The sequence below is a fragment of the Diaporthe amygdali genome (assembly GCF_026229845.1).
Source record: "Diaporthe amygdali strain CAA958 chromosome Unknown NODE_27_length_698932_cov_65_101997, whole genome shotgun sequence".
Taxonomy (NCBI): Eukaryota; Fungi; Ascomycota; class Sordariomycetes; order Diaporthales; family Diaporthaceae; genus Diaporthe; species Diaporthe amygdali.
Genome location: NW_026517047.1, coordinates 130,493 through 151,551, shown reverse-complemented (window position 1 = coordinate 151,551; position 21,059 = coordinate 130,493). Strand labels below are relative to the sequence as shown.

The 21,059-nt window shown below is 53.8% G+C and overlaps 6 protein-coding genes across 6 annotated transcripts; 4 read left to right on the top strand and 2 right to left on the bottom strand.

Annotated features, from left to right (window-relative positions):
* Positions 1-845: 845 nt before the first annotated feature.
* J7T55_000578 (uncharacterized protein) lies at positions 846-3,767 on the top strand (the record flags this gene model as incomplete). Its single annotated transcript, XM_053131503.1, has 1 exon — positions 846-3,767. The coding sequence occupies one exon, from the start codon at positions 846-848 to the stop codon at positions 3,765-3,767; it is 2,922 nt and encodes a 973-aa protein (XP_052990309.1).
* A 1,853-nt stretch (positions 3,768-5,620) lies between these two features.
* On the top strand, positions 5,621-8,542 carry J7T55_000577 (cytochrome b5-like Heme/Steroid binding domain-containing protein; the record flags this gene model as incomplete). Its single annotated transcript, XM_053131501.1, has 1 exon — positions 5,621-8,542. The coding sequence occupies one exon, from the start codon at positions 5,621-5,623 to the stop codon at positions 8,540-8,542; it is 2,922 nt and encodes a 973-aa protein (XP_052990308.1).
* Positions 8,543-8,866: 324 nt separating this feature from the next.
* On the bottom strand, positions 8,867-9,703 carry J7T55_000576 (uncharacterized protein; the record flags this gene model as incomplete). Its single annotated transcript, XM_053131500.1, has 1 exon — positions 8,867-9,703. The coding sequence occupies one exon, from the start codon at positions 9,701-9,703 to the stop codon at positions 8,867-8,869; it is 837 nt and encodes a 278-aa protein (XP_052990307.1).
* Positions 9,704-12,926: 3,223 nt separating this feature from the next.
* J7T55_000575 (neutral ceramidase) lies at positions 12,927-15,289 on the top strand (the record flags this gene model as incomplete). The annotated part of the gene is made up of 2 exons (XM_053131499.1): positions 12,927-13,168; positions 13,231-15,289. 2 exons carry the CDS (start codon positions 12,927-12,929, stop codon positions 15,287-15,289), a joined length of 2,301 nt encoding a protein of 766 aa, XP_052990306.1.
* Positions 15,290-16,184: 895 nt separating this feature from the next.
* J7T55_000574 (uncharacterized protein) lies at positions 16,185-17,886 on the top strand (the record flags this gene model as incomplete). The annotated part of the gene is made up of 8 exons (XM_053131498.1): positions 16,185-16,191; positions 16,330-16,360; positions 16,417-16,472; positions 16,534-16,564; positions 16,681-16,966; positions 17,031-17,357; positions 17,414-17,572; positions 17,656-17,886. The coding sequence occupies 8 exons, from the start codon at positions 16,185-16,187 to the stop codon at positions 17,884-17,886; spliced, it is 1,128 nt and encodes a 375-aa protein (XP_052990305.1).
* Positions 17,887-18,333: 447 nt separating this feature from the next.
* Positions 18,334-21,059, bottom strand: J7T55_000573 (uncharacterized protein; the record flags this gene model as incomplete). Its single annotated transcript, XM_053131497.1, has 4 exons — positions 18,334-18,711; positions 18,780-19,408; positions 19,515-19,966; positions 20,182-21,059. The coding sequence occupies 4 exons, from the start codon at positions 21,057-21,059 to the stop codon at positions 18,334-18,336; spliced, it is 2,337 nt and encodes a 778-aa protein (XP_052990304.1).

Sequence of the window (21,059 nt, the reverse complement as noted above, 5' to 3'; positions counted from 1 at the left end):
TCACGACGAAAGCGTCAATTGGATTATCAGGCACCCACCCGAGTTATGCGGGCGGGCCAGGGAGATGGGAAAGTCGTCGTGATGTGAGATCGTCACCTCAAACCTAGCAGAGCACATTGCATTAGATAGGCTGATGGGTGGGAAGAGGCGTGATGGCCGACTAGATTGGTGGTTTCCCAGAGCGAACCAGACGGTGAGAATGGATCTGATGGAGTCGAGATAGCATCCTCTCTGTCGTTCTGCTCCTGATATGTGTGTGTGGTGTGTGTATGAGTGGGATAGATGTGATGTGACCGAGCTTGTTTAGCGCTGACATCGCCAGGTTACTGGAGGACCATGAACCGAATTGGAATGGCTGATTGACCGATTGACTGGTTGATTGAGTGATTTGACTGCCCATGCTGCCATGGTCAAAATGGGTCCGTGCGAGGTGCTTACGTGATGCCCGTCCTTGCGGTTGAGTGGAGGGTCTGCTCCTGTTGACGCAAGGCAGGTGATCGCGCGGAAGCGGCGTGTCGTCGGTTGGGCCCTCCTCCCCGTGTCGGCCGCCTTCCGAGACGCGTCTCATGTTGGTTGTCCAAATATCGTGACGTTCGACTTGACGCGACTTTTGTCAAATTGTGGCCAAATAGTGTCGTCAATTGTCAACTCTCATCCTCATTTCCGTGCTCCGCTATTATTACCCGGGCCTCTCAAACACATGCGAGGTCCAGCTTGGTCCGCGTCCGGTTCTATTTACCGTCACGGCCATGACGGCTGCATCACCAAGGTCTTCGTCGATACTCCGAACCCTTAACCATGCACAATGCAGGGCAGTGTGCTCGGAGGCGGCCACCGTTGCCATAATGGCTGGCCCTGGCAGCGGAAAGACCCATACTCTCACCTCCCGTGTTGTCTGGCTTGTTGACACCATCGGTTACGCGCCGCAGAATGTCATCGTTGCCACATTCACCGTCAAAGCCGCTCGTGAGATGCGAGAGCGCATCGGCCACGCCCTTGGGGACGGGCGCGAGAACAGAATGGTCCTTGGCACGTTCCACAGCATAGCCCGTCGTTATCTTGCAGCATACGGCAGGCACATTGGCCTCGACCAGAAGTTCGCCATTGCCGATGATGGCGACTCCAGGGCCATAATCAACCGCATTTGCAAACGCCTTCAGTTGAGCATAGATCCTGTCCAGGCACGTGCATGGATAAGCAAGAGGAAAGCAAAGGGCAAGGAGTGGAAACCAGCCTCCTTGCAAAGGAAACGCAGCGGCGAGGCAGCAGAGGGAGCCAAGTCCTTTGAGCTGTGCTACCGCGAGTACCAGGACCATCTTGAGAGATCTAATCTCCTCGATTACGATGACCTTCTCACCCGCTGCGTTGAGCTGCTCCAGACGCATCCGGCCTGCGTATCCAATGTTGATGCCGTGCTCATCGACGAGTACCAGGACACAAACGGCATACAGTACGAGCTCATGCGCCTCCTTGCTCAAAGACGCAACAGAATCACCATTGTTGGCGACCCTGATCAGAGCATTTATGGATGGAGGTCGGCAGAGATCAAGAACCTCCAGCGTCTCTTCTCAGATTTCCCTGACACGGACCAGATCTCTCTTGAACAAAATTATCGCTCATCACAGGCTATCTTGGACGCGGCTCTGAGTATCATACAACAGGACTCGAATCGGTACGAGAAAGTCCTTAAGCCTGTTCATGACAAGGGCACAAGACCGACGCTGAGGCGGCTGAAAAGCTCGATCGCCGAGGCACAGTGGATAGTCAAGGAAATTGGCCGCCTGCAGTTGTTGTCTGGCCGTATGTTGGGACACAGTGATGTTGCCATCCTCCTCCGCTCGGCTGCACTGTCCAGGAATATCGAATCTGCCCTTGGTCAGGCTGGCATTCCTTACAAGATGGTCGGCGGCGTCAAATTCTACGACCGCGTGGAGATCAAGATCATACTTGACTACTTGAGAGTAATTTACCAGCCGGCAAACAATGACGCCCTTGCGAGAGTTCTCAACGTTCCCAAGCGAGGCGTGGGGGAAGCTACGATCAAGGCGCTGGTCGAAGAAGCTGAGCGGTCGTCCCTGAGTCTGTGGGCTTTGCTGGTCAAACACTGCCGCGGCGATCGCTTGGCTAGGACCAACATAAAAAAGTCAACCGAACAGAAGATAAGCGGCGAGGTTATTCGTCTCATCTTGAACATCCAGAAAAAGATGGGCAGTTCACCAGATGATAAGCCGTACGGCCTGGTCGACATTATTGATGAAATTCTCACAAGAGTCGGCCTCGAGCGGTACCTCCAGGAGACGTACCCCGACACTGAAAATTTCGAGCAAAGATGGGCCAACGTGCAAGAGTTTAGGGCGCTTGGAAACGACTTCACTAAAGATGTCGATCAAGATCAAGACGAACAGCTTCCCGAGGTCGAGGGGCTAGAACAATTAGGAGATTCCGATGTTCTGGCCAGATTCCTGGCCAACGTGGCATTGGCATCAGACACTCAGAAGAAAGGTGAAGAGCAAGAAGCTGTGCCCATGGTCACCATCTCAACCATACATGCTGCCAAAGGGCTCGAGTGGCCCATTGTCTTTGTTCCAGCGGCTTACAATGGATCGATTCCACATTCGCGCTCTGAAGATAGTGACGAGGAGCGCCGCCTGCTATATGTTGCTATGACACGGGCAAAGGCTTTGCTTTACATCAGTTGTCCATTGTCCAGCTCATCTTACGGCGGTGGCCAGTCCGAAGTGGAACTCTCATCCTTTGTTGAGCCCGTGGCAAAGACATTCGCCAAGATCGGACCAGATCTGGAAAGCCATAAGCTTGAGGCAATCGGCAGGATTTTGGGGCGTGCCGCCCCCACACAACAAACGATCTATAGTGAACTTCCAGAAGGCTTCAGTCCAAATGACGACCTTTTCCCCGAAGACCCAAGCCAGCAACAAGCAGCCACAGATGACGCTGGCACAAGGCGGGACGAGCATCCATCCGAAGGCTTCGGTCGAAAACGCCCTCGGCTGGCCACCCAGAGTGGCAGCTATGAAAGCAACGAGAAACCGCGGTGGGCAAGCGGATATACAACCACGATGAATCAGGCAGCTACCTTCACAATGGCTTCGCAGCTCGGTTCCATGGTGACGGCGGCTCATCAGGCAAATACCCTCACGACCCAAGTCGCTGGTAACACCACAGCTGGTCCTCCCTCAAAGCAGAAGAAAATTGTTCGTTCAACCGGACAAGGTACTCTCCTCGGCTTTGTCAAGAAGGACTCAAACACAACTACAGATGATGCGCATTTGAATGCGTCGCGTTCCGCATCTCTGCCGCGTTCAAACATGCCTCGTGTACAACAAAATGTACTGCCTGAGACGTTGACACATGGCCCTTCGGATGCTCCTAAACGCCCAGTGGTAGATCCCAGCTTCCGTCGTCATAAGCTCAGTGCCTCGAAGACAGTGGCGCCCAACTTACCAAAGCACGAAGAAACTAAATCCGGGAGGCACTACACTCAATTTTCAAGTTCTCCACCTCGGCCACCAACCCCAGACAAAGAAATCGAGCCCGACACTAAAGGGCAAAACAACGAGAATAAGCCCGAGCCGACTTCGGTCCCTACAAAGCGACCTGTTAGCTTTCACAACACCACCGTGCAAAAAACAATAAGTGGTGTTCGGAGACCTCCCGGTCTAGCAGCTCCTCGTGTTGAGGCCGCGGCGTTGCAAAAGCTTCGAAAGCCATTCAGGCCCCTGACTATGAACCGACCGTCAAGAAGCTGACCTAACCTCTGCGAAGACAACATCAAGGCCGAGAATCGATTTCCCTCGCGGAAAATCCGGAATGGCTGTTCAGCACAATCGCATAAACCGTGATCCCCCGTAGCAGAACCGGGCAGAGTGGAGGAAGGTAAATCAAACAGTTTCAGCCCTTTAACACAATCTTCTATGTGACCCAAATGTGTCTGCTCTTCCAGCCTCTGTAGTAATTTACCGTGGCCACGCGATGCTCGTTGTCTTGATCAATCACGAGGTTGCTGGATTAACAGACCTGTAGCCGACGAACGGGTGCCCCAAATACCGGCCGCTGCATGTGTGCAAGGTCCCCTGAGTGTTAGTCGCAGAGCATCCGTGAGGTTCACATAGCATCTTTAGCAGATTTGTGTGATTTTGGTTCAGACTTGTCAGAAGATGAGAGAAAGGAACTGCCAGACAGAAACAAAAGACGGCTTTGTCAGCCCTGCTCGGGTTCCGGAAGCGGGTTTGGCCTTTGTCGATTTATAACAGCAAAATGAATACATGTGGAGTAGAAGTGGTCGTCGGTGCAGGTGCGCATTGGTGTCATTATCGGTCCCCACAACAGACGCTGCGCGATAGTAGAGCCTTGTTCCTACACCACCTGGTACAGCTGTAGCGCTTTGTTTCTCTTCTCTTTTCCCATGCTTGGCGATGCCCATTACACAGCGCATGCTGAGACGCATGCCAGTTGCTTACATACGGAATTGAGACACCGTTCACATCATGGCAAGACCTGCAACTCCTCCTGTGACACCTTGGGCAGTAAGGTTTGGGGTAGGCGATGATTGTACGTACTGATTGCTGCCCCATCAATATTTCTTTCCATGTCAAAAAAATCGGTCTCTAACCCAATTTGTTGACACGGTGTGTAGATCCTTGGAAGGGCGATAATTCATCGGGATTCCACCCCAAGTACCCAGAAATCCTTCTGCCTCGCCGTGACCAAGTTCCCTACGAAGCAGAGCATTTTCCAAGGCTTGGAATAACAATACCGCAGCCCAGTGACTCCGAGTTGGACCGACTGTTCCTCGACGAAAAATACCAAAGACGCAGATTAAATGGATATCACACTTGTGTGTGCCTTCTACCACCTACCAATGGACATGTCTGACCCAGAATGATAGGGCAAGCCGTAGTTTTCAGCAGTCTACGGGGGACTCCACCGACAGGTATGAATATAAACGAAGACAACTGGCTTCCGCTTTTCGCCAAAAAGAGGTGGTACAATCTGAACCGCCCTATATCACAAGAGCTCTGGGGACCATTGGATAGATATGTTGACGCAAATGCGACTTGGAGCGTGGACAATCCCCTACTTTGGGATGCTATGCGGCCGGCTATCGAGCTCTCAGATAGGCTTATGCGTGCTACACTGCTCCATCCCTTGTACGTTGACTGTCTCATATGGACCAAACACATACACGGCGGCACTTTGTTGACATGATGTACTGCAGCCTGGACGCGATCTTGACCGTAAAGAACACTGACTACTTTCCTCGTATGTATTGGCTCTAGATCACACTCGGGCCCGGGCCCTGACTATTGAAAGCTTCCTGCACCACATGTCACTAGGCTTCAAAATGAAATATTGACATGGTGTATCAGATGTGACTGCTGAAGGTCTGAGGGGGCCACCGATCTTAGCTAGGGACACCGGGATCCTAAATTTAAGCGAACAGCAACTGCTCGATACACTTATTCGATATTCGGAAAAGATCCGCATCAGCTTTCTACCAGCAGGATTGCCCGGTGAAAACAGTGATGCCGATGGATTAACCACGGCAGTGCGCGATCCCAATCTCGGGGGAGCATTGAATGGTTATGACTACGTGTTCATCATGCTTAATCCTGGACTCGTCCGGCCGCTTATAGATTCGAGCACAACAGATGCTACCAAGGCGCAAGCCTTAATGAACTTCGCGCTCACCCTCTGCCACGAGATGATGCACGCATTTGACAGACTCCGTAATATGACCCGCCCGGCTGACGAGGAACTTCTGGACGAACCGTTCTATCAACAGCCTGGCACCAATCCGGAGGATTCGGCTTGGGTTAGCGAGGTCGGAATGGCGTGGGAGCAGGCTATGATAGGAGGCTTCATGACCGATTCCCCGAGACGAAAAAGCACTTGGGGCTCAGGAGGGCTCCTCGCGTTTGTGGCTGACTTCCCCAATTACATCATATCCAAGTCTTACGGTAATGGCGTGGACGTGGCCAATCATGAAAATGACATATGGTTTGGATATGTCTTTCCAGCATTCTTGGCGCAGGCATACGGTTCGGAGGAATTTTGGAGCATTCACGTTGCGAGATATGGACTGCCTGCACTCCGCGTTCCCAAACTAGCGGTGACTCCTATCAATCGTTTCCAACACGGGGCCCCGACAATATGCCAGCTCGGTCATGCTGTGCAGGAGTATCACCCCCAGCTGATACAACTCGGCCAGGACTTGAAATATCGCGACGCCGCATGGCGCATGATCCGCCCATGGTACCAGCATCACTTTAATGAGTGGTCACTGTCTCCATATTGCCACACGGGCCTGAGAAACCATCCCGAGAAGTTTCGTCTCGCCCACAGACAAGGTGACGAGTTGGCAGCTCAAGAGGCCTTTCAAAGCCTCGGTGCGTTCGAGTATTGGGAAGGCAAATTCGTCGTGACTGGCTGCGTGCTGTCACAGAGCAGTTATTGGATTGACGAAGCGATCGGATATCTAATGATGACAATAATGCCCATCCGCACACAAGAACTTATGATTAGTGTTCCTAATTTTGCCCGGAACGAATGGACACCAAGCTTGGAGGCCACCCGCGATGCTACTGCCCAATCTCAAAGACCGATCGAGGTTGATTTTACTCAATACAACGATCTTCATGAAACATTCCTGAGGCCACGTAATGTTGCTTTCGCTCCCGGTAGCAATAGAGGTACTCGAGCGTCTCTCTTGATGATACTAAAATCCGAAATCCCTAACCGTCAGAACCAATTTCCTCTTCCCGATCCTGTCTACCAGGCAGTTAAGGCCATGTTCGATAACGTGGAGCGAAATGCCCCCCAGTTCGAGAGCACAGACATGTGGTTACCACTTCAGGTCAACTTTGTTCTTCCCCCTTGGCATACCGCCCAGGCACAGACGAATGTCGGATACGGTCCCGCTACTCCGTACGCGCCGTACAACCCCACCGCACAACCTCAGCAGCATGTTCCTGGTGCACCAGCTCCGAGTACACCGTCTTCAGGCTCGGGTACACCATCTTTTCACAGTGCTTCGAGCTCGCTCGTAGGTACACCAAATCAATCCCCCGGGGGCTCGCCCCCGGGCCCAGTGTCAGCCCCCAGAAGGGCCGCGAACAGTGCGCGGAGAGCCGCAAATGCTCCTGATGAGGTGTATTTCACAGCAGGCGAGGTCGGAAACCACCGCTCATCTGGAGATCTGTGGGTTATCGTTGACGACGGCGCACGCGGCTATGATGTCTATGACGCGACAGACGTCGTTGAAGAGATGTGGGCGGATGATATTGCGGCCTTCAACTTAGACGACCATTGCGAGGCCACCCTTTTGGGCCTGAAAGCTCGCCCCAATCTCAAACAAGATCTCTTGGCTCAAGGCGAGCGCCGGGGGAAGCTCATCCAGCCGATGAGGCAGCAAGACATAAGGGAGAGAGATGGGAGGAATGGAAAGCCGTTCTGGATTTCAATCGGCAATGATGTGTTTGATATATCGAATTACAAATTCGCGAACCCAAACGAGCAAAATGTATGCACTATGCGCCCAGGAGGAAATCCGTGGAATGCAGTTGTCAACGATGGAACGATCGACTACGACCAGTTGCTTTTGGATTTTAAGCCATACAAATGCGCGACGATTGCTTCAAAAGTACCTAATAAGGGCCCTGGCCCCATGGAAGAGTTTCATTTCACGACAAAAGAAGTTGCCTGGCACGTCTACCCGGAGTCGACAATGTACACCATCATCCGAGGGCAAGTGTACAATTTGACAGGCTACATGGACTTCCACCCCGGCGGAACGACAATCCTGCAAAAGTGGGCAGGTAAGGACTCGACCCTGGAATTCGAGAGCTACCACGAAGACCATGACCGGTGCCTCGCCGACTACGACTACCTCCGGGTCGGCCGGGTGGTCGAGGAGAAACAAATGTACCAGCTCACAGACAAGGAGGTTGTGCTCAACGGACATATCTACAACGTTAGCGGATTAGGAACCGGGAAAGCTGAGCGTGAGTTGTTAGCGGACATAGACCGTTATGGGCTCCAGCGCAAGGACATCACCCCGGTATTAAACGACTCCTGGAAGCCGCCACCAAGCTTGTCGCTGCTGGTACAGAGGCCGGACCTCATCACGGGGAAGCTGGCGCCGCCCCTGAGAGAGATCGACATGGACGCGCTGCACACGAACAACGGCGGCCACATTCCCCACGCCGACGACATCAAGGTGCCCCGCGACCGCGTCGAGGCCGACCTGCAGATGCCGCTCTGGGTCTGCTACCGCGCCCTGGTGTACGACATGACCACCGTCTACAAGTACGGGCCTGAGGACATAAGGGCTGAGCTCAACAAGTTCAACGGCCGCTACAAGGGGAGCGTAATCCCGCGGACGGCCCTGGCCGCGAGGCTTCAGGAGGAGTACAGCTGTCGCGTCATCGGCCGGCTGGTGAGAGATACCCCGAGGCGTAGGGGCATAATCGTTAGTGATAGCGATGGGGATGATCGGCCTGTTCGAAGGCGTCGCTTGAGCTAGTTTTGGAAATTGCAAGTGTGTAGACGGAGAGGGCCGGACATTGTGACAAGCTGCTGGAGAAAGGAGGATCGTTTGGATTATGTTTTATGACTACAGTCATGGGATACGGAGTGTAGATCAATGTTGCTAAGGTAGACTTTGGTACCATATCTGAACTTGGAGATGACTGTAAGTAGCAATCGAAGGGCGGTGAATATGTGTTTTGGAAGAGACGAGGAGACACTGAAGGTTGTCAATTAGTACAGAGGTATTGCCATCCATAGTTCTTTTATTAAATATTACACAGCTGCTCTTGCCTTACAGGAGAAGTATTCTCCCACACTTTCAGGCTTTGCCATGCTCAGCAAATATGCTCGATACTTTCCTGGCAAAGCCCTCTGGTTCTGAGACATATCCCAAGTGTCCGCCAGGCGTGAAATATAGATCTACTCCCACCTTCGAAGCCAGTATAGCACTGATGTTACAGCTAGGGATATTGCACGCCTCGCCTACATCCATAGCAAACCTGTCTTTCAAGCCCACCAACGCCGGCATGCTCTCATTGACAGCCGTGTACGTAGCGATCTCATGCCCGAAGAACAACTCCGCGTTGCCCTTATTAGCAGGGTCCTCCAGAGCGTGATACGCAGCCTGCGTCTCCACGTCCGTCGAATTTGCCGCGCCGGGTCCGAGGAACCCCAGCGTAGCAGCATCGATGCCGTCGGCAAGGAAGGTCTGATAGATGCCCTCAAACACCGAGTAAGTCTCCGCGGCCCAGGCACCGTCCAAAACATAAGCCAGCGGCGGCTCGTGGGCGATGAGGAAGTCGACCAGGCCGGGGTGCCGCTGCAGCAGCTCGAGGGCGACGATGGCGCCGCTGCTCGTGCCAAACACCAGGCCCGGCTCGCCACCTGACACGTGCGAGATCAGCGCCGCCGCGTCGTCGGCGTCGCGCTGCAGCCGGTGTGGCATGGTCAGGTCCCCCGGCGCGGTAAGGGTGCTGTTGCTGTACCCGCGCCGGTCGTAGGTGCACACGGTGAAGTCCTGGCTGAGGTAGGGGACTACCTCGCTGAAGATGGCGGCGTCGCCGTTGGCGCCCGGGATGGCCAGGAGGAAGGGCCCTGCACCAAGGCACTGGTAGGCCAGGAGCGCGCCTTGGACAGGCAGGAAGGAGAGGACCATTGTCAAACGACAGAGTGACCGTCCCTAGCCGTTATTGAGTCGCAGGGTTATGCGCAAATGACAGGGTCAGTCCAGGAAACGCGAATTTCCGACAGCAGGTCTCTGTCTCTCATCAACCCCAAAATTTTTGAGTGCCATGAGGATACAGCCCTTCGAACAATTCTGGATCATCTTCCAGGTACCCTTCCACCGCTGGGGTCCTGCTGTGGAGCATTTGCCGACTCATGGTGGACGTCTAATTTAACTTCTCGGTAGTTGTCTCCGTCATGTCACATCAGAATCGGAGATTCTTCGTTTCTCGGATCCATCAACAACGCCAAAAGACCGAATCATGATAAGGAGTAAGGAGCTTCAGCCGCAGCTATACGAAAGTAATCATCGAGATGGTTCGACTTCGTCAATAAGCTCAGCTTGGCTGCGCCATGGAAATCTCGAGGCGAAGATGCCTCCAGGAGCACGCTACACTGCGTAAATGGTGAGCCTAACGCTCGGGAGCATCCGCGAGATCGACGGAGTGTCCATTTTAACTCTGCTGGCAGGATCTCCATGCATTCGAGAGCCCACAGTGGTCAACTCTGCCCTCGTTCGACCGCGGCCTAGTGTGCTCCGCGCGAGTGGCGGTGAGGACGCGAGAAACTGAGGAAATTTTGCCGTTCCTTGCTGTCAAAAAGATTTGTTCCTGATGGCCCTTGCCGTCGCCCGAGCTTCATGGACTCGTATGTGTCATTTAGCATGTGACGCCACTGTAATCCTTGGCCCAAGTTGAGATGATCTCACTTGACGCGGTCTTTGACGACGTCCCGAAGTCCATCTCAAAATCCGAAAGCAGCCAATATTCCTCCTTCTGGACCATGCCATGTGAGGCGGTTGTTCACGTTGTCAGCACGCCACTGAGCGAGTTTAAGGCAACACGCTTGAGAGGCCGCGGAACCTGAAGCAAGATATGCGGCGGTGAGAGATGTGACTTCACATTCGCGAGAGAAGATTCTTCGACAAGGTCATTGTGGCAGGGCAGATTCCGGAGATATCCCCACCACCACTTGCTTCAGGTAAGCGTGGAGAGGCCACAAAGGCGAGACTGGACACAGTTCGAACGTGACCGCGCACTAGGACAATCAATGCATAGCCCGCGGAAGGCCGACCCAGAGTGGAATCAACAAAGATAGAGAAGTTCGTTGCCTGTGGCTGGCGTTCACTGTCTTCTGCGCCCTTCTTATCCGTCCTTCATACCCTGTTATCATTGAGCCACTTGGCCCATGATAGTGGTATCTTGCCGCCGCGTCATTGTCTTTCTTGCCCCAGGGCCTCAGGGATCACCACACCATCTCGGAAGAGGTGGCCGAATAGTTGGCGAGGCTGCATATCAAGAGCATAGGCTGCCTGGGCGCATCCAGGGGAAGGAGAAGAGGGTGGCCACGACTTCTGCGGCCTTGTCCCGCCACTGGCCTACGAATCGCAGCGGGGACAAATGTGGCGGGAATGCAGCGAATATATACCCTCCCCCTTTTCTGCCTGTGACGGTGGACAAAAGACGGCTGGAGCTCCCACTTTTGAATCGCAGAGCATCAGTCAACTGAGCAGCCAGTCCGGCACTTCGCGGAAATAACGAATATTCGTGGTCCAGATAGGCACGCGAGAGATCTAGGATCCTCCCTAGGATACAGATATGAATCTGCTGCAGTGTGACGGTGCCAGATAAGCAGTCCAGATTGCCTTGTCCAGGCGAGGAGATTGTCCCGGCTTAGCAGGGCTTAAACAAGTTGCTCCTGTCCATTGTTGCAACCTGACACGGAAAATCGGATACCGCGCTCTGCTTGCCCATTTCATCAATACAGTATGCTTGGGAAAGATATGTGCAATGTAGTCAGTCTGTCAGTCGGCCTGTACGGCATACAGCATTCAGCTAGTCGCGTGGCGCGCATGCAGATGAAGAGCCGGATCTATCGACGGAGGAGGTCAGGTGGACCATGCATGCATGAACAGGGGCGCATCCGCCTTCCACCCCTCCACACCAGCAGCAATGACACTCAGCTCAGGAGGCTTTCTCCTTAGTCCCCGTGCCCGCGGCTCCCGTCCGACTGCCAGTGCGCTAAGCTTGTTTGTTTCCACAACTGTAGATCTTGTTGATGCCCAGACAAGGGCACGAAGGGCACATCTTGCTGGATTGGCTGGACTATTCCATGTGCGTTCTCTCTTGGCAGGCTTTTGTGTCACTCGCTAATTTGTTGACAGGTGTAAATGCCAGGCTGCGATGACGGTGTTGGATGCAGATTGCCTCAATCCGTGACTGTCCACTTTCTCAGAGAAGCAAAGCAACACGGCAGATAGATGGGCAGGTGCCGGTACAGAATCTGTGGAAGTTAGACGATCAAGACGCGAAAACAAGGTGTCACCTGTCACCGTCCCCCTTCGTGTCCAGGGACTCCCCCGCATGCTCTGCCCGGATCTGCCATGCACAGGCATGACCTCGCCAGCGCTGCCCATGACATCGGACAAGCTTCTGCCATTCACTCGCCCTCGACCTCGACACCACCTTCTCTTTTGTGACAGGCACCGTGTTTCCATTGGTGGCTGCGGGCCTCGTGAAATTTAAACTAGCTCCAGCTAAGCACCGTTTCCGCCCTCTTATCGACCGAACACCACCACCACCACCACCACTCATCAGGCGCAATGCAACGCTCCCGATTCACAGCTTCCCCAACGCGGATCATGGCAATGCCATTCCCCAGTGCCTTGCTCGCCTCTGTGCGGAGACGGAGTCACAAAGAAGGTGACACCGAGTGGGAGGGGGGTGACCTCTCATCTCCAAATCCACCGCGCTTCATGACATGATGCAGCCCTCGACAGGTACACCGACACGGGAGATAGTCAGGCTCTCCAATCTTAACGTCACGCAGGCCCACCTGTAAGGCAGGTCCACGGGCTGCTCTTCACAAGCCACTGTGGAGACCAAGTGACGAGGGACCGCAGAGTGTGTACATGACAAGGTATCTTCTTGCTCCAGTCATAGGATAAGAATGATCTGCCATCCCGCGTCGTAGCTATTTCTTTCCTCGGCCATCCAGAGAAGACGGACCAACTTCTAGCTCTGTACATCAAAGCTTGGCTTCTGTGGTGACACAGGTGCGACGTGAACGCCATCGGACTGGCTGAACTGTCAACCTCATACCTCTTGCTCTAGAACACCACATAGAGCATCTTGCCTCGGTCACCCAGGGATACCATGGCCCAAACCATGTTCGGGAACCGCCATGGCCAGCGGAGGGGTGTCTTCAGCATCTTCGCCATCTTCTCCGTCCTTGCCTTGGTCCTGCTCAGCATTTCTGTCTTGAGCAGCAATCAAAAGCCAAGGATTCCCGCAGCCAACTTCGAAGAGCTGGGTGATGTCGACCTCGACGACCCACAAGAAGTTAAGAAACTGCTCACCTCCAAGGTCAGAGCCTCAGCAGTAGGCGACCAGTATCTGTAAGAACCTAATCTCCATGTCTTAGTTTTGGGACATTGGCTTACCAATTTGACTTATACAGCATCGGAGTAGGAAAAGCTGATATCACTGGACCCGTCGTCGAAGTAGAGTTTGCTGGATATGCCGACACGGCCCAGATCGGGACTGGGCTTCGTCAACGCCTATACTCCCGTGCGTTCATCGTTGGCGACGCAAGCAACCCTAGCGACCGCTTTGTATATCTCGTCCTGGACGTGGCAGCCGGTGACACGGCCCAGCGATACGCCATCCTTGAACGCCTCGCCGCTCTCGGCGGAGATTATTCTGTCTACGGCTCGAGCAACATCGCCGTGACTGGAACTCACTCGCACAACGGCCCGGGAGCTTGGTGGAACTATCTGCTTCCTCAAATCACCAGCGCCGGCTTTGACCCCCAGTCGCTGAATGCAATCGCCGACGGTGCAGCCTTGTCGATCCAGAGAGCCCATGAGAGCCTCACCACTGGTTACCTCGATGTCGGCACCGTCAATATCACAGACGGCAATGCTTCACGAAGTCCATCTGCATACATGAATAACCCGGCCTCGGAACGTGCCTTGTACAACAGTCCCACAGATACAACATTGACGATGCTTCGCTTCCAACGCGCATCCGACGGCCTCAATATGGGCGTGCTTACGTGGTATCCCGTACACGGAACCTCTATGTATGGAAACAACACACACGTGGCGGGAGACAACAAGGGCGTGGCAGCCTATCTGCTCGAGCAGGCTGTGCAATCCAGCGGCACGGCGGCCGACGGCTTCGTCGCTGGCTTTTCCCAAGCCAACGTGGGAGATACTACGCCGAACGTGCTGGGGGCCTGGTGTGACGATGGATCAGGTCAGATGTGCAGCTACGAGAACAGCACCTGTGCAGATGGCAAATCACAGTCGTGCCATGGTCGCGGTCCCGAGTTCCAAGCGCTCGACCTCGGCGTGTCATCCTGCTACGAGATTGGTCGGCGTCAATTTCAAGGTGCAAAGAGTCTGTATGACTCTTTTGAGACACAGTCTACGCCCGTTGTCGGTACTACCGTCAAATCCTTCCACTTCTTCAACGACATGAGCACTTTCAATTTCACGCTGCCCAACGGCACTGCTGCTGCAACATGTCCTGCTGCGCTTGGCTATTCTTTCGCGGCTGGAACGACGGATTGGCCAGGCGCATTTGACTTCACGCAGGGTGACTCGGGTGCACCCAACAACCCGGTCTGGAGTGTCGTCGCCGGCCTGCTCAAAGCCCCTGGGCCCGAGCAAGTCAAGTGCCAATATCCGAAGCCCGTCCTCCTAGACGTGGGCGAGCAGACCGAGCCATATGACTGGTCCCCAAACATTGTCGACGTGCAGTCTTTCCGTGCGGGTCAGTTCCACATCATCGTCTCGCCTTCCGAGGCAACCACCATGGCCGGCCGCCGCTGGCGCAACGCCGTCAAGACGGAAGCCGCCGCGACTTACTCGTCCAACACCGAGCCCATCGTCGTGATCGGCGGACCAGCCAACACGTACGCGCACTACGTCACCACCGAGGAGGAGTACGCCATCCAGCGTTACGAGGGCGCGAGCACGCTCTACGGCCCCAACGAGCTAAACGCCTACATCAACCTCACACTCAGCAACCTGCAGTACCTCGCGCCCACGGCCACGGGCTCGCCCGCGGCGGGGCCATCGCCGCCTGACAACCGCGCCAATTCCTTGGACTTCATCACGGGCGTGGTATACGATGGGGCGCCGATCGGCACGAAGTTCGGCGACGTCGTCACACAGCCCAACGCGTCGTACGCCATCGGGTCCGTCGTCAACACCACCTTTGTCGGCGCCAACCCGCGCAACAACCTGCGGCTGGAGGGAACCTTCGCGGCGGTTGAGAAGCTCGACGGCACTACGTGGACGCAGGTGCGCAGCGACTACGACTGGTTCCTGGTCTACACCTGGGAGCGGACCAATGGCCTGCTGGGGTACTCGCAGGTCACCATCACTTGGGAGACGGAGAGCTATGCAGAGGCGGGAACGTATCGCGTGAGGTACTATGGTGATTCCAAGGCTGTCGGGGGCACGATCACGGCTTTCAATGGGACTAGTAGTCAGTTCACCTTGAAATAGTATGGGGGCGCGGAGGATTGGGATTACATGTTTATAATTGATTTTGACGGGTGACTCCCCAGAAAATACGAGTCGATAATGACTTTCTCAAGAACTTGGCAGTGAGGCTCTCATATATGTTGTCTGTCAGTGTTGCCTGTCGCTGATTATGACAATGCAGTGGGTATCATGCTAGTAGGCCTTGGGCAGACTCCTGTTAATGTCGTGAGGGCTGGCAAACGTCTTCACGCCTCATTAATAATGCTCGGTAAGACATTTGTTTCAGCCACGGCTTGAGACTGGTCACTAAGCAAATCCCATCCCACTGACCTCTGAATTACGACTATTTCTAGTGGCTTAGTCTCAGCAGAGAGTGGAGTGGTGGAGTCGCTGACCGAGTTGAACGCTATTTGGAGACTCACATCTTCCTATTTCGGCCAAGCCAGAATTACAAGGAGGCTGGCGAAGAGCCTTGCGACGGCGTCTTGGCCTTGACGGACATGAATGAATTATCTCGAAGCCTGGGTTAGGCATAGGTCTTGTGCTGCTTAAAGTAGAATATTCTTGTCTTGGCAGAGGTCTCGATCCCGTAGTGCCGCGCGGCCGGTGTAAGCACGTATGCGGAATTTAGAAGGCTGCCGTTTAGGGAGTATGTTTGTGTGCCACAGGCAGCGAGATTCCTAATGAGATCTATGGGCTCCCCGAAATGTCTGCCTCAGGGCGAAATTGCTGCCTGAGTGAATTTGAAATAAGTTTGCCCATGTGTTGATGGGTCTATTTATTTGCATTCGTCACCAGTGTCGTCGGCATGTTGAGTCAAGGTTTGCATCGGCGACAACACTTGTTCTACTCCTTGAATATTCAACATACGCAATCTAGTTTGATTATTCTTAGGTCAGAGTGACGAGAAACAAACATGGAAGGTTCGTGGATTTTTTTTTTATGTTACATACTGACAGAATGGATGGAAGAATCTGAAAAGCGTTTTCTCCCCTCCCGAGACTCGGGCCCTTTCCATCTTCATCAATGAAACTGACAGTAACTTTTCTGTTGCGATTCAGACGAAGTCGCAGCTCTCGTAATTGACAATGGGTATGTACCGATGCGGATCAGAGAGAATTGCATTCTGGTCCTAATAATGATATCAGCTCCGGCATGTGCAAAGCCGGCTTTGCTGGCGATGATGCCCCGAGGGCCGTATTTCGTGAGTTGTTTCCCGCGTAGTTTTCTTTGTTGACTGCATTATTAATTTCCATCACCACCAGCTTCCATAGTTGGACGTCCTCGCCACCATGGGTATGTACACCTTCTCTTATGATGTTCCCGGTTCGCAAAGAATCAATCATCCGCCGCGACTTGTTCGGCCGAGTCACAAAGGTTTGGCAAGTGGCTGAGTCAACTGAATGATTTAGGGTCATGGTCGGCATGGGCCGAAAAGACTCTTACGTTGGCGACGAAGCCCAGTCCAAACGTGGTATTCTCAGACTTCAGTATCCGATTGAACACGGTATCGTTACCAACTGGGACGAAATGGAGAAAATCTGGCATCACACCTTCTACAACGAGCTGCGAGTCGCTCCGGAAGAACATCCAGTCCTCCTGACCGAAGCCCCGATCAACCCAAAGTCGAACAGGGAGAAGATGACGCAGATCATGTTCGAAACGTTCAACTCACCGGCATTCTACGTTTCCATCCAGGTGAGATATCTTAGGCCAGTAACCAGGCTGCGAAGATTAAAAGAATTAACTAAAGTGTCAATAGGCTGTACTCTCTCTCTACAGCTCGGGGAGAACGACAGGAGTCGTTGTCGACTCAGGGGACGGCGTAACACACGTCGTGCCCATCTACGAGGGCTTCTCGATGCCGCACGCCATCTCCCGCATCGACATGGCAGGGCGCGATCTCACAGACTATATGATGAAGCTGCTCTCGGAGCGAGGCTACCCATTCTCGACCTCAGCCGAGCGCGAGATCGTCCGCGACATCAAGGAGAAGCTGTGCTATGTCGCCCTGGACTACGACAAGGAACTGCAGACGGCGGAGCAGAGCTCGAGCGTCGAAAAGAACTATGAGCTGCCCGATGGCCAGGTGAGGAGGCCCAGGTGATGGATGGTGTTGTGAGGCATATACTAACGCGATCAAAGGTAATCACCATCGGCAACGAACGCTTCCGCGGGCCCGAGGCGCTGTTCGACCCCTCCGTGCTGGGTCTTGAGAGCGGCGGGATCCACCAGGTGCTGTACAACTCGATTAACAAGTGCGATATTGATGTGCGGAAAGAGCTGTACGGTAATATGGTTATTGTGCGTCACTCCCACACCGTCCTTTCCACTGATCCCCTACGCTGCTTCATTGTTGACTGCTGCTAACCCCTTTACCGCGACAGTCTGGTGGTACGACCATGTTCCCAGGCATAACCGACCGCCTGCAACACGAGGTCACGAACATGGCGCCCTCCTCAATGAGGGTGAAGGTGATCGCGCCACCCGAGCGGAAGTACTCGGTCTGGATAGGAGGCTCTATCCTCGCGTCTCTGTCCACGTTCCAGCAGATGTGGATTTCAAAGCAGGAATATGACGAGAGTGGACCGTCTATTGTGCACCGAAAATGCTTCTAAATAGTGGGATTGACATTGTGGATGGGGTTGGAGAGACCAGGAAATCCTTGACTGTGTGTACGAGAACGTTGACGGCTTGACGAATCTCGGGCGATACATAACAACCAACAGGGGACGTCTTCTTTACATTCATTTCTGGAAGGTCTGATATCATGATACTCTATGGAAAGGATAGCAATTCCGGGCAATGACTTTTCTTTTCACTGTAAGAAGTATATCTGACAGACAACGACTTCAGGATGGTCGCGCGTCTCTTGTCTCCTTCGGTGAAACAGCAGTTCCTAACCCAAGGTCCACTTTGAGTGCGGATCCATTCCATAGCTGCATAAGAACATATTGTGGTTGTGCATTCAAGATGATGATCTTCAATTAGACATATGTACACTATATCAAGTGTTGCCACTGGCCAGAAAAATATTGTTTCTATATGAAGGGAATCTCGGCCGTTCATGCTACTGTCAAGGTAGCGTTCACAGGCAAGTTACCACTCGAGCTGCCGACAAGAATGGTGAAGTTACCAGGCTCGACGACATAGTTCAACTTTATGTTCCACAAGCCTAGATCCGCTACATTGACATCGACCTTGACCGTCTCGGTGGCACCGGCTGCGATAGGGACCTTGGCGAAGCCCTTGAGCTGCTTGTTCGGGACCACAACCGAGGAGACGTCGTCCTTGACGTAGACCTGTACCACCTCTGTGCCGTCGACTGTGCTGTTGTTAGTCACGTCGACGGAGACCGTGATGGTGTCGGTCGCGGACGCAGTGGTGGACGACAGAGAGACGGGCGAGTACGAGAAGTTGGAGTACGACAGGCCGTATCCAAACTGTGAGAACTGTGTTAGCGATTGTTTCAAGTCCTAGAGGGAGGATGGAACGGCGGGCTTCAACTCACGTCGTACATCGCCAAGGGCGACTGCAGCACATAGTTGTTGCCGTACACCAATGTTCCGTTAGGGTATACGTGTCCAGGATTAGGATAGGCACGAGCCGAGTTGAGGAAGTCATAGTAGATAGGAGTCGTTCCCACGTCGTACGGGAAGGAAACACTCAAGCGTCCGCTGGGGTTATAGTTTCCATACAGCACATCAGCAAGAGCATTGCCTCCCTGCTCAGAAGGATAGAATTGCTGCACAAGCGCTGAGGCATTCTTGCTGATCCATGGCTCAGTGATTGGCTTCCCGGAGCTGTAGACTACCACAGTCGGCTTGCCAGTGTTGATGATAGCCTGAACTAGCTTCGGCATGGCACCGACAAGCTTGAAGTCTGAGATGTCAATGTGCTCGCCAGTGGTCGCATTCAAGCCCGTCCAAAGCTCGCCTTGATCGCGTGACCATGTTCCCACGACTACAACGGCGACATCGGCTGCTTCTGCGGCGGCGATGGCCTCGGGGAATCCAGACTCGTCGGTTGACCAGCGCTCGCAACCCTGGGCGAAGGTCACCGTGCCCTCACTGACGGCATTGATGCCGTCGAGTGGAGTGACGCCGCGGTAGTTGGATTTGTAGACAACATAGTCGCCATCTGTTTCGTAAACCCTTAGTTACTACCGATCAAAAGGGCCGTGTAATCAAATGCTGAGAAACACGTCTCAAAGCTCGAATTGAGCGGGACAAGGCCAATGACTTACAGTTCATCAGGCCAGAGGCCATGGGCCCAATGACAGCCACATTAGCCGACTTGCTCAACGGGAGGACGTTGTCGTGGTTCTCAAGCAGGACGATGGACTCAGTGTCAAGTTGACGTGCGAGTTGCTGCGTTTCGTTGGTGTTGATGTAGTCTCCAAACTCATCCTCCGGAACTCCGGGGAAGGGGTTTTCGAACAACCCCATCTTGAACTTGGCCCGGAGCACTCGCGAGACTGCAAGATCGACAATGGCTTCATCGAGCGTGCCGGCCTCAACCATATCGGGGATCTTTTGGAAGTTGTAAGATCCACCGCCCATCTCGACGTCGTTTCCGGATGGAAGGACCAGCGAGACCACGGCTTCGGAGTCGATAGGCGAGGCTCGGCAGAGTCCAAAGGCCGAGCAAACACGATCAGTGCCACCAGCGTCGCTCATGACGAAGTATTCATAGCCCCTAGAAGGCATCAGTAAGACTTTACATATTCATGCCATGGTTGAAAGACCATATTCCAGGAACCTCTTGCGCGATCCTGCCAACTTCATCTGTAGGATGTATTCCCGCAAATTGCAAGATAATGCTGGAAGCAGGTAGGCATATCGCGAAGCAAATCACTCCCAGAAAAGGCAGTGTCATGATCGTTCGAGAGAAAATTTGCGAGAAAAACTTACCAGGAATCCCGAAGAATCTCTGTCAAGAGATGGTAGTCGGCGACTGCTGGCACGCCGTCATAGCAGTGATACGCCGACATGATGCTCACTGCCTCGGCGTCGATGATCGCCCGCTTGAACGAGGGCAAGTAGGTTGTCAGAAGCTCTCGCTCTCCCCCGTGGACGGGCGCGGTGTTGATGCCTTGTTCTGGCGTAGCAAAGCCAGCAAAGTGCTTCACCATTGCCGCGACCTTTCCGGACTGCAGTCCCTTGACATAGCTATATGCCAGTTCTCCTGACAAGTAGGGGTCCTCTCCGTATGTCTCCTCGACTCGGCCAAACCTCAGCTCACGAGCGAGATCCCCCAGGGGCCCAAAGATGTTGTTCACACCCAGAGCAAGGGCTTCTTGTGCGATCGCCTTACCCATCTTCTCGACCAGGTCGGGATTCCATGCGCAGGCGTGGGCGATCGGCGAGTTGAACACGGTGGCATTGGCAGCCAGGAAGCCGTGGATGCCCTCGGACTGAACCCAGGCGGGGATGCCGAGGGTTGTGTTCTGGGTCAGATAGTCCTGAGCAACCTTGATACCGCTGGAAAGAGTTGTCCAGTTGGTATAGTAGCCAACATAGAAGGCGGCCGCCCGATTCTGCATGTTCCATTCCAGGCCGCTGGCATTGAAACTGCCATCTGTGACATTGATCCAGTTGGTGAAATCGCCCTGGAGCAGTTGGGACGCCTTATCCTCTATTGTCATGCGGCTCAAGAGGTCGGACACTCGATCATCGATGGTGGCATTGGGATTCTTGTAGAGCGGCGAGGTCCCATTCCACAAAGATCCTTGTGCACAGGCGGTGCTGGCAAGTGCCAGAGTGGCGAGAACGGTGTTGAAATTCCTCAT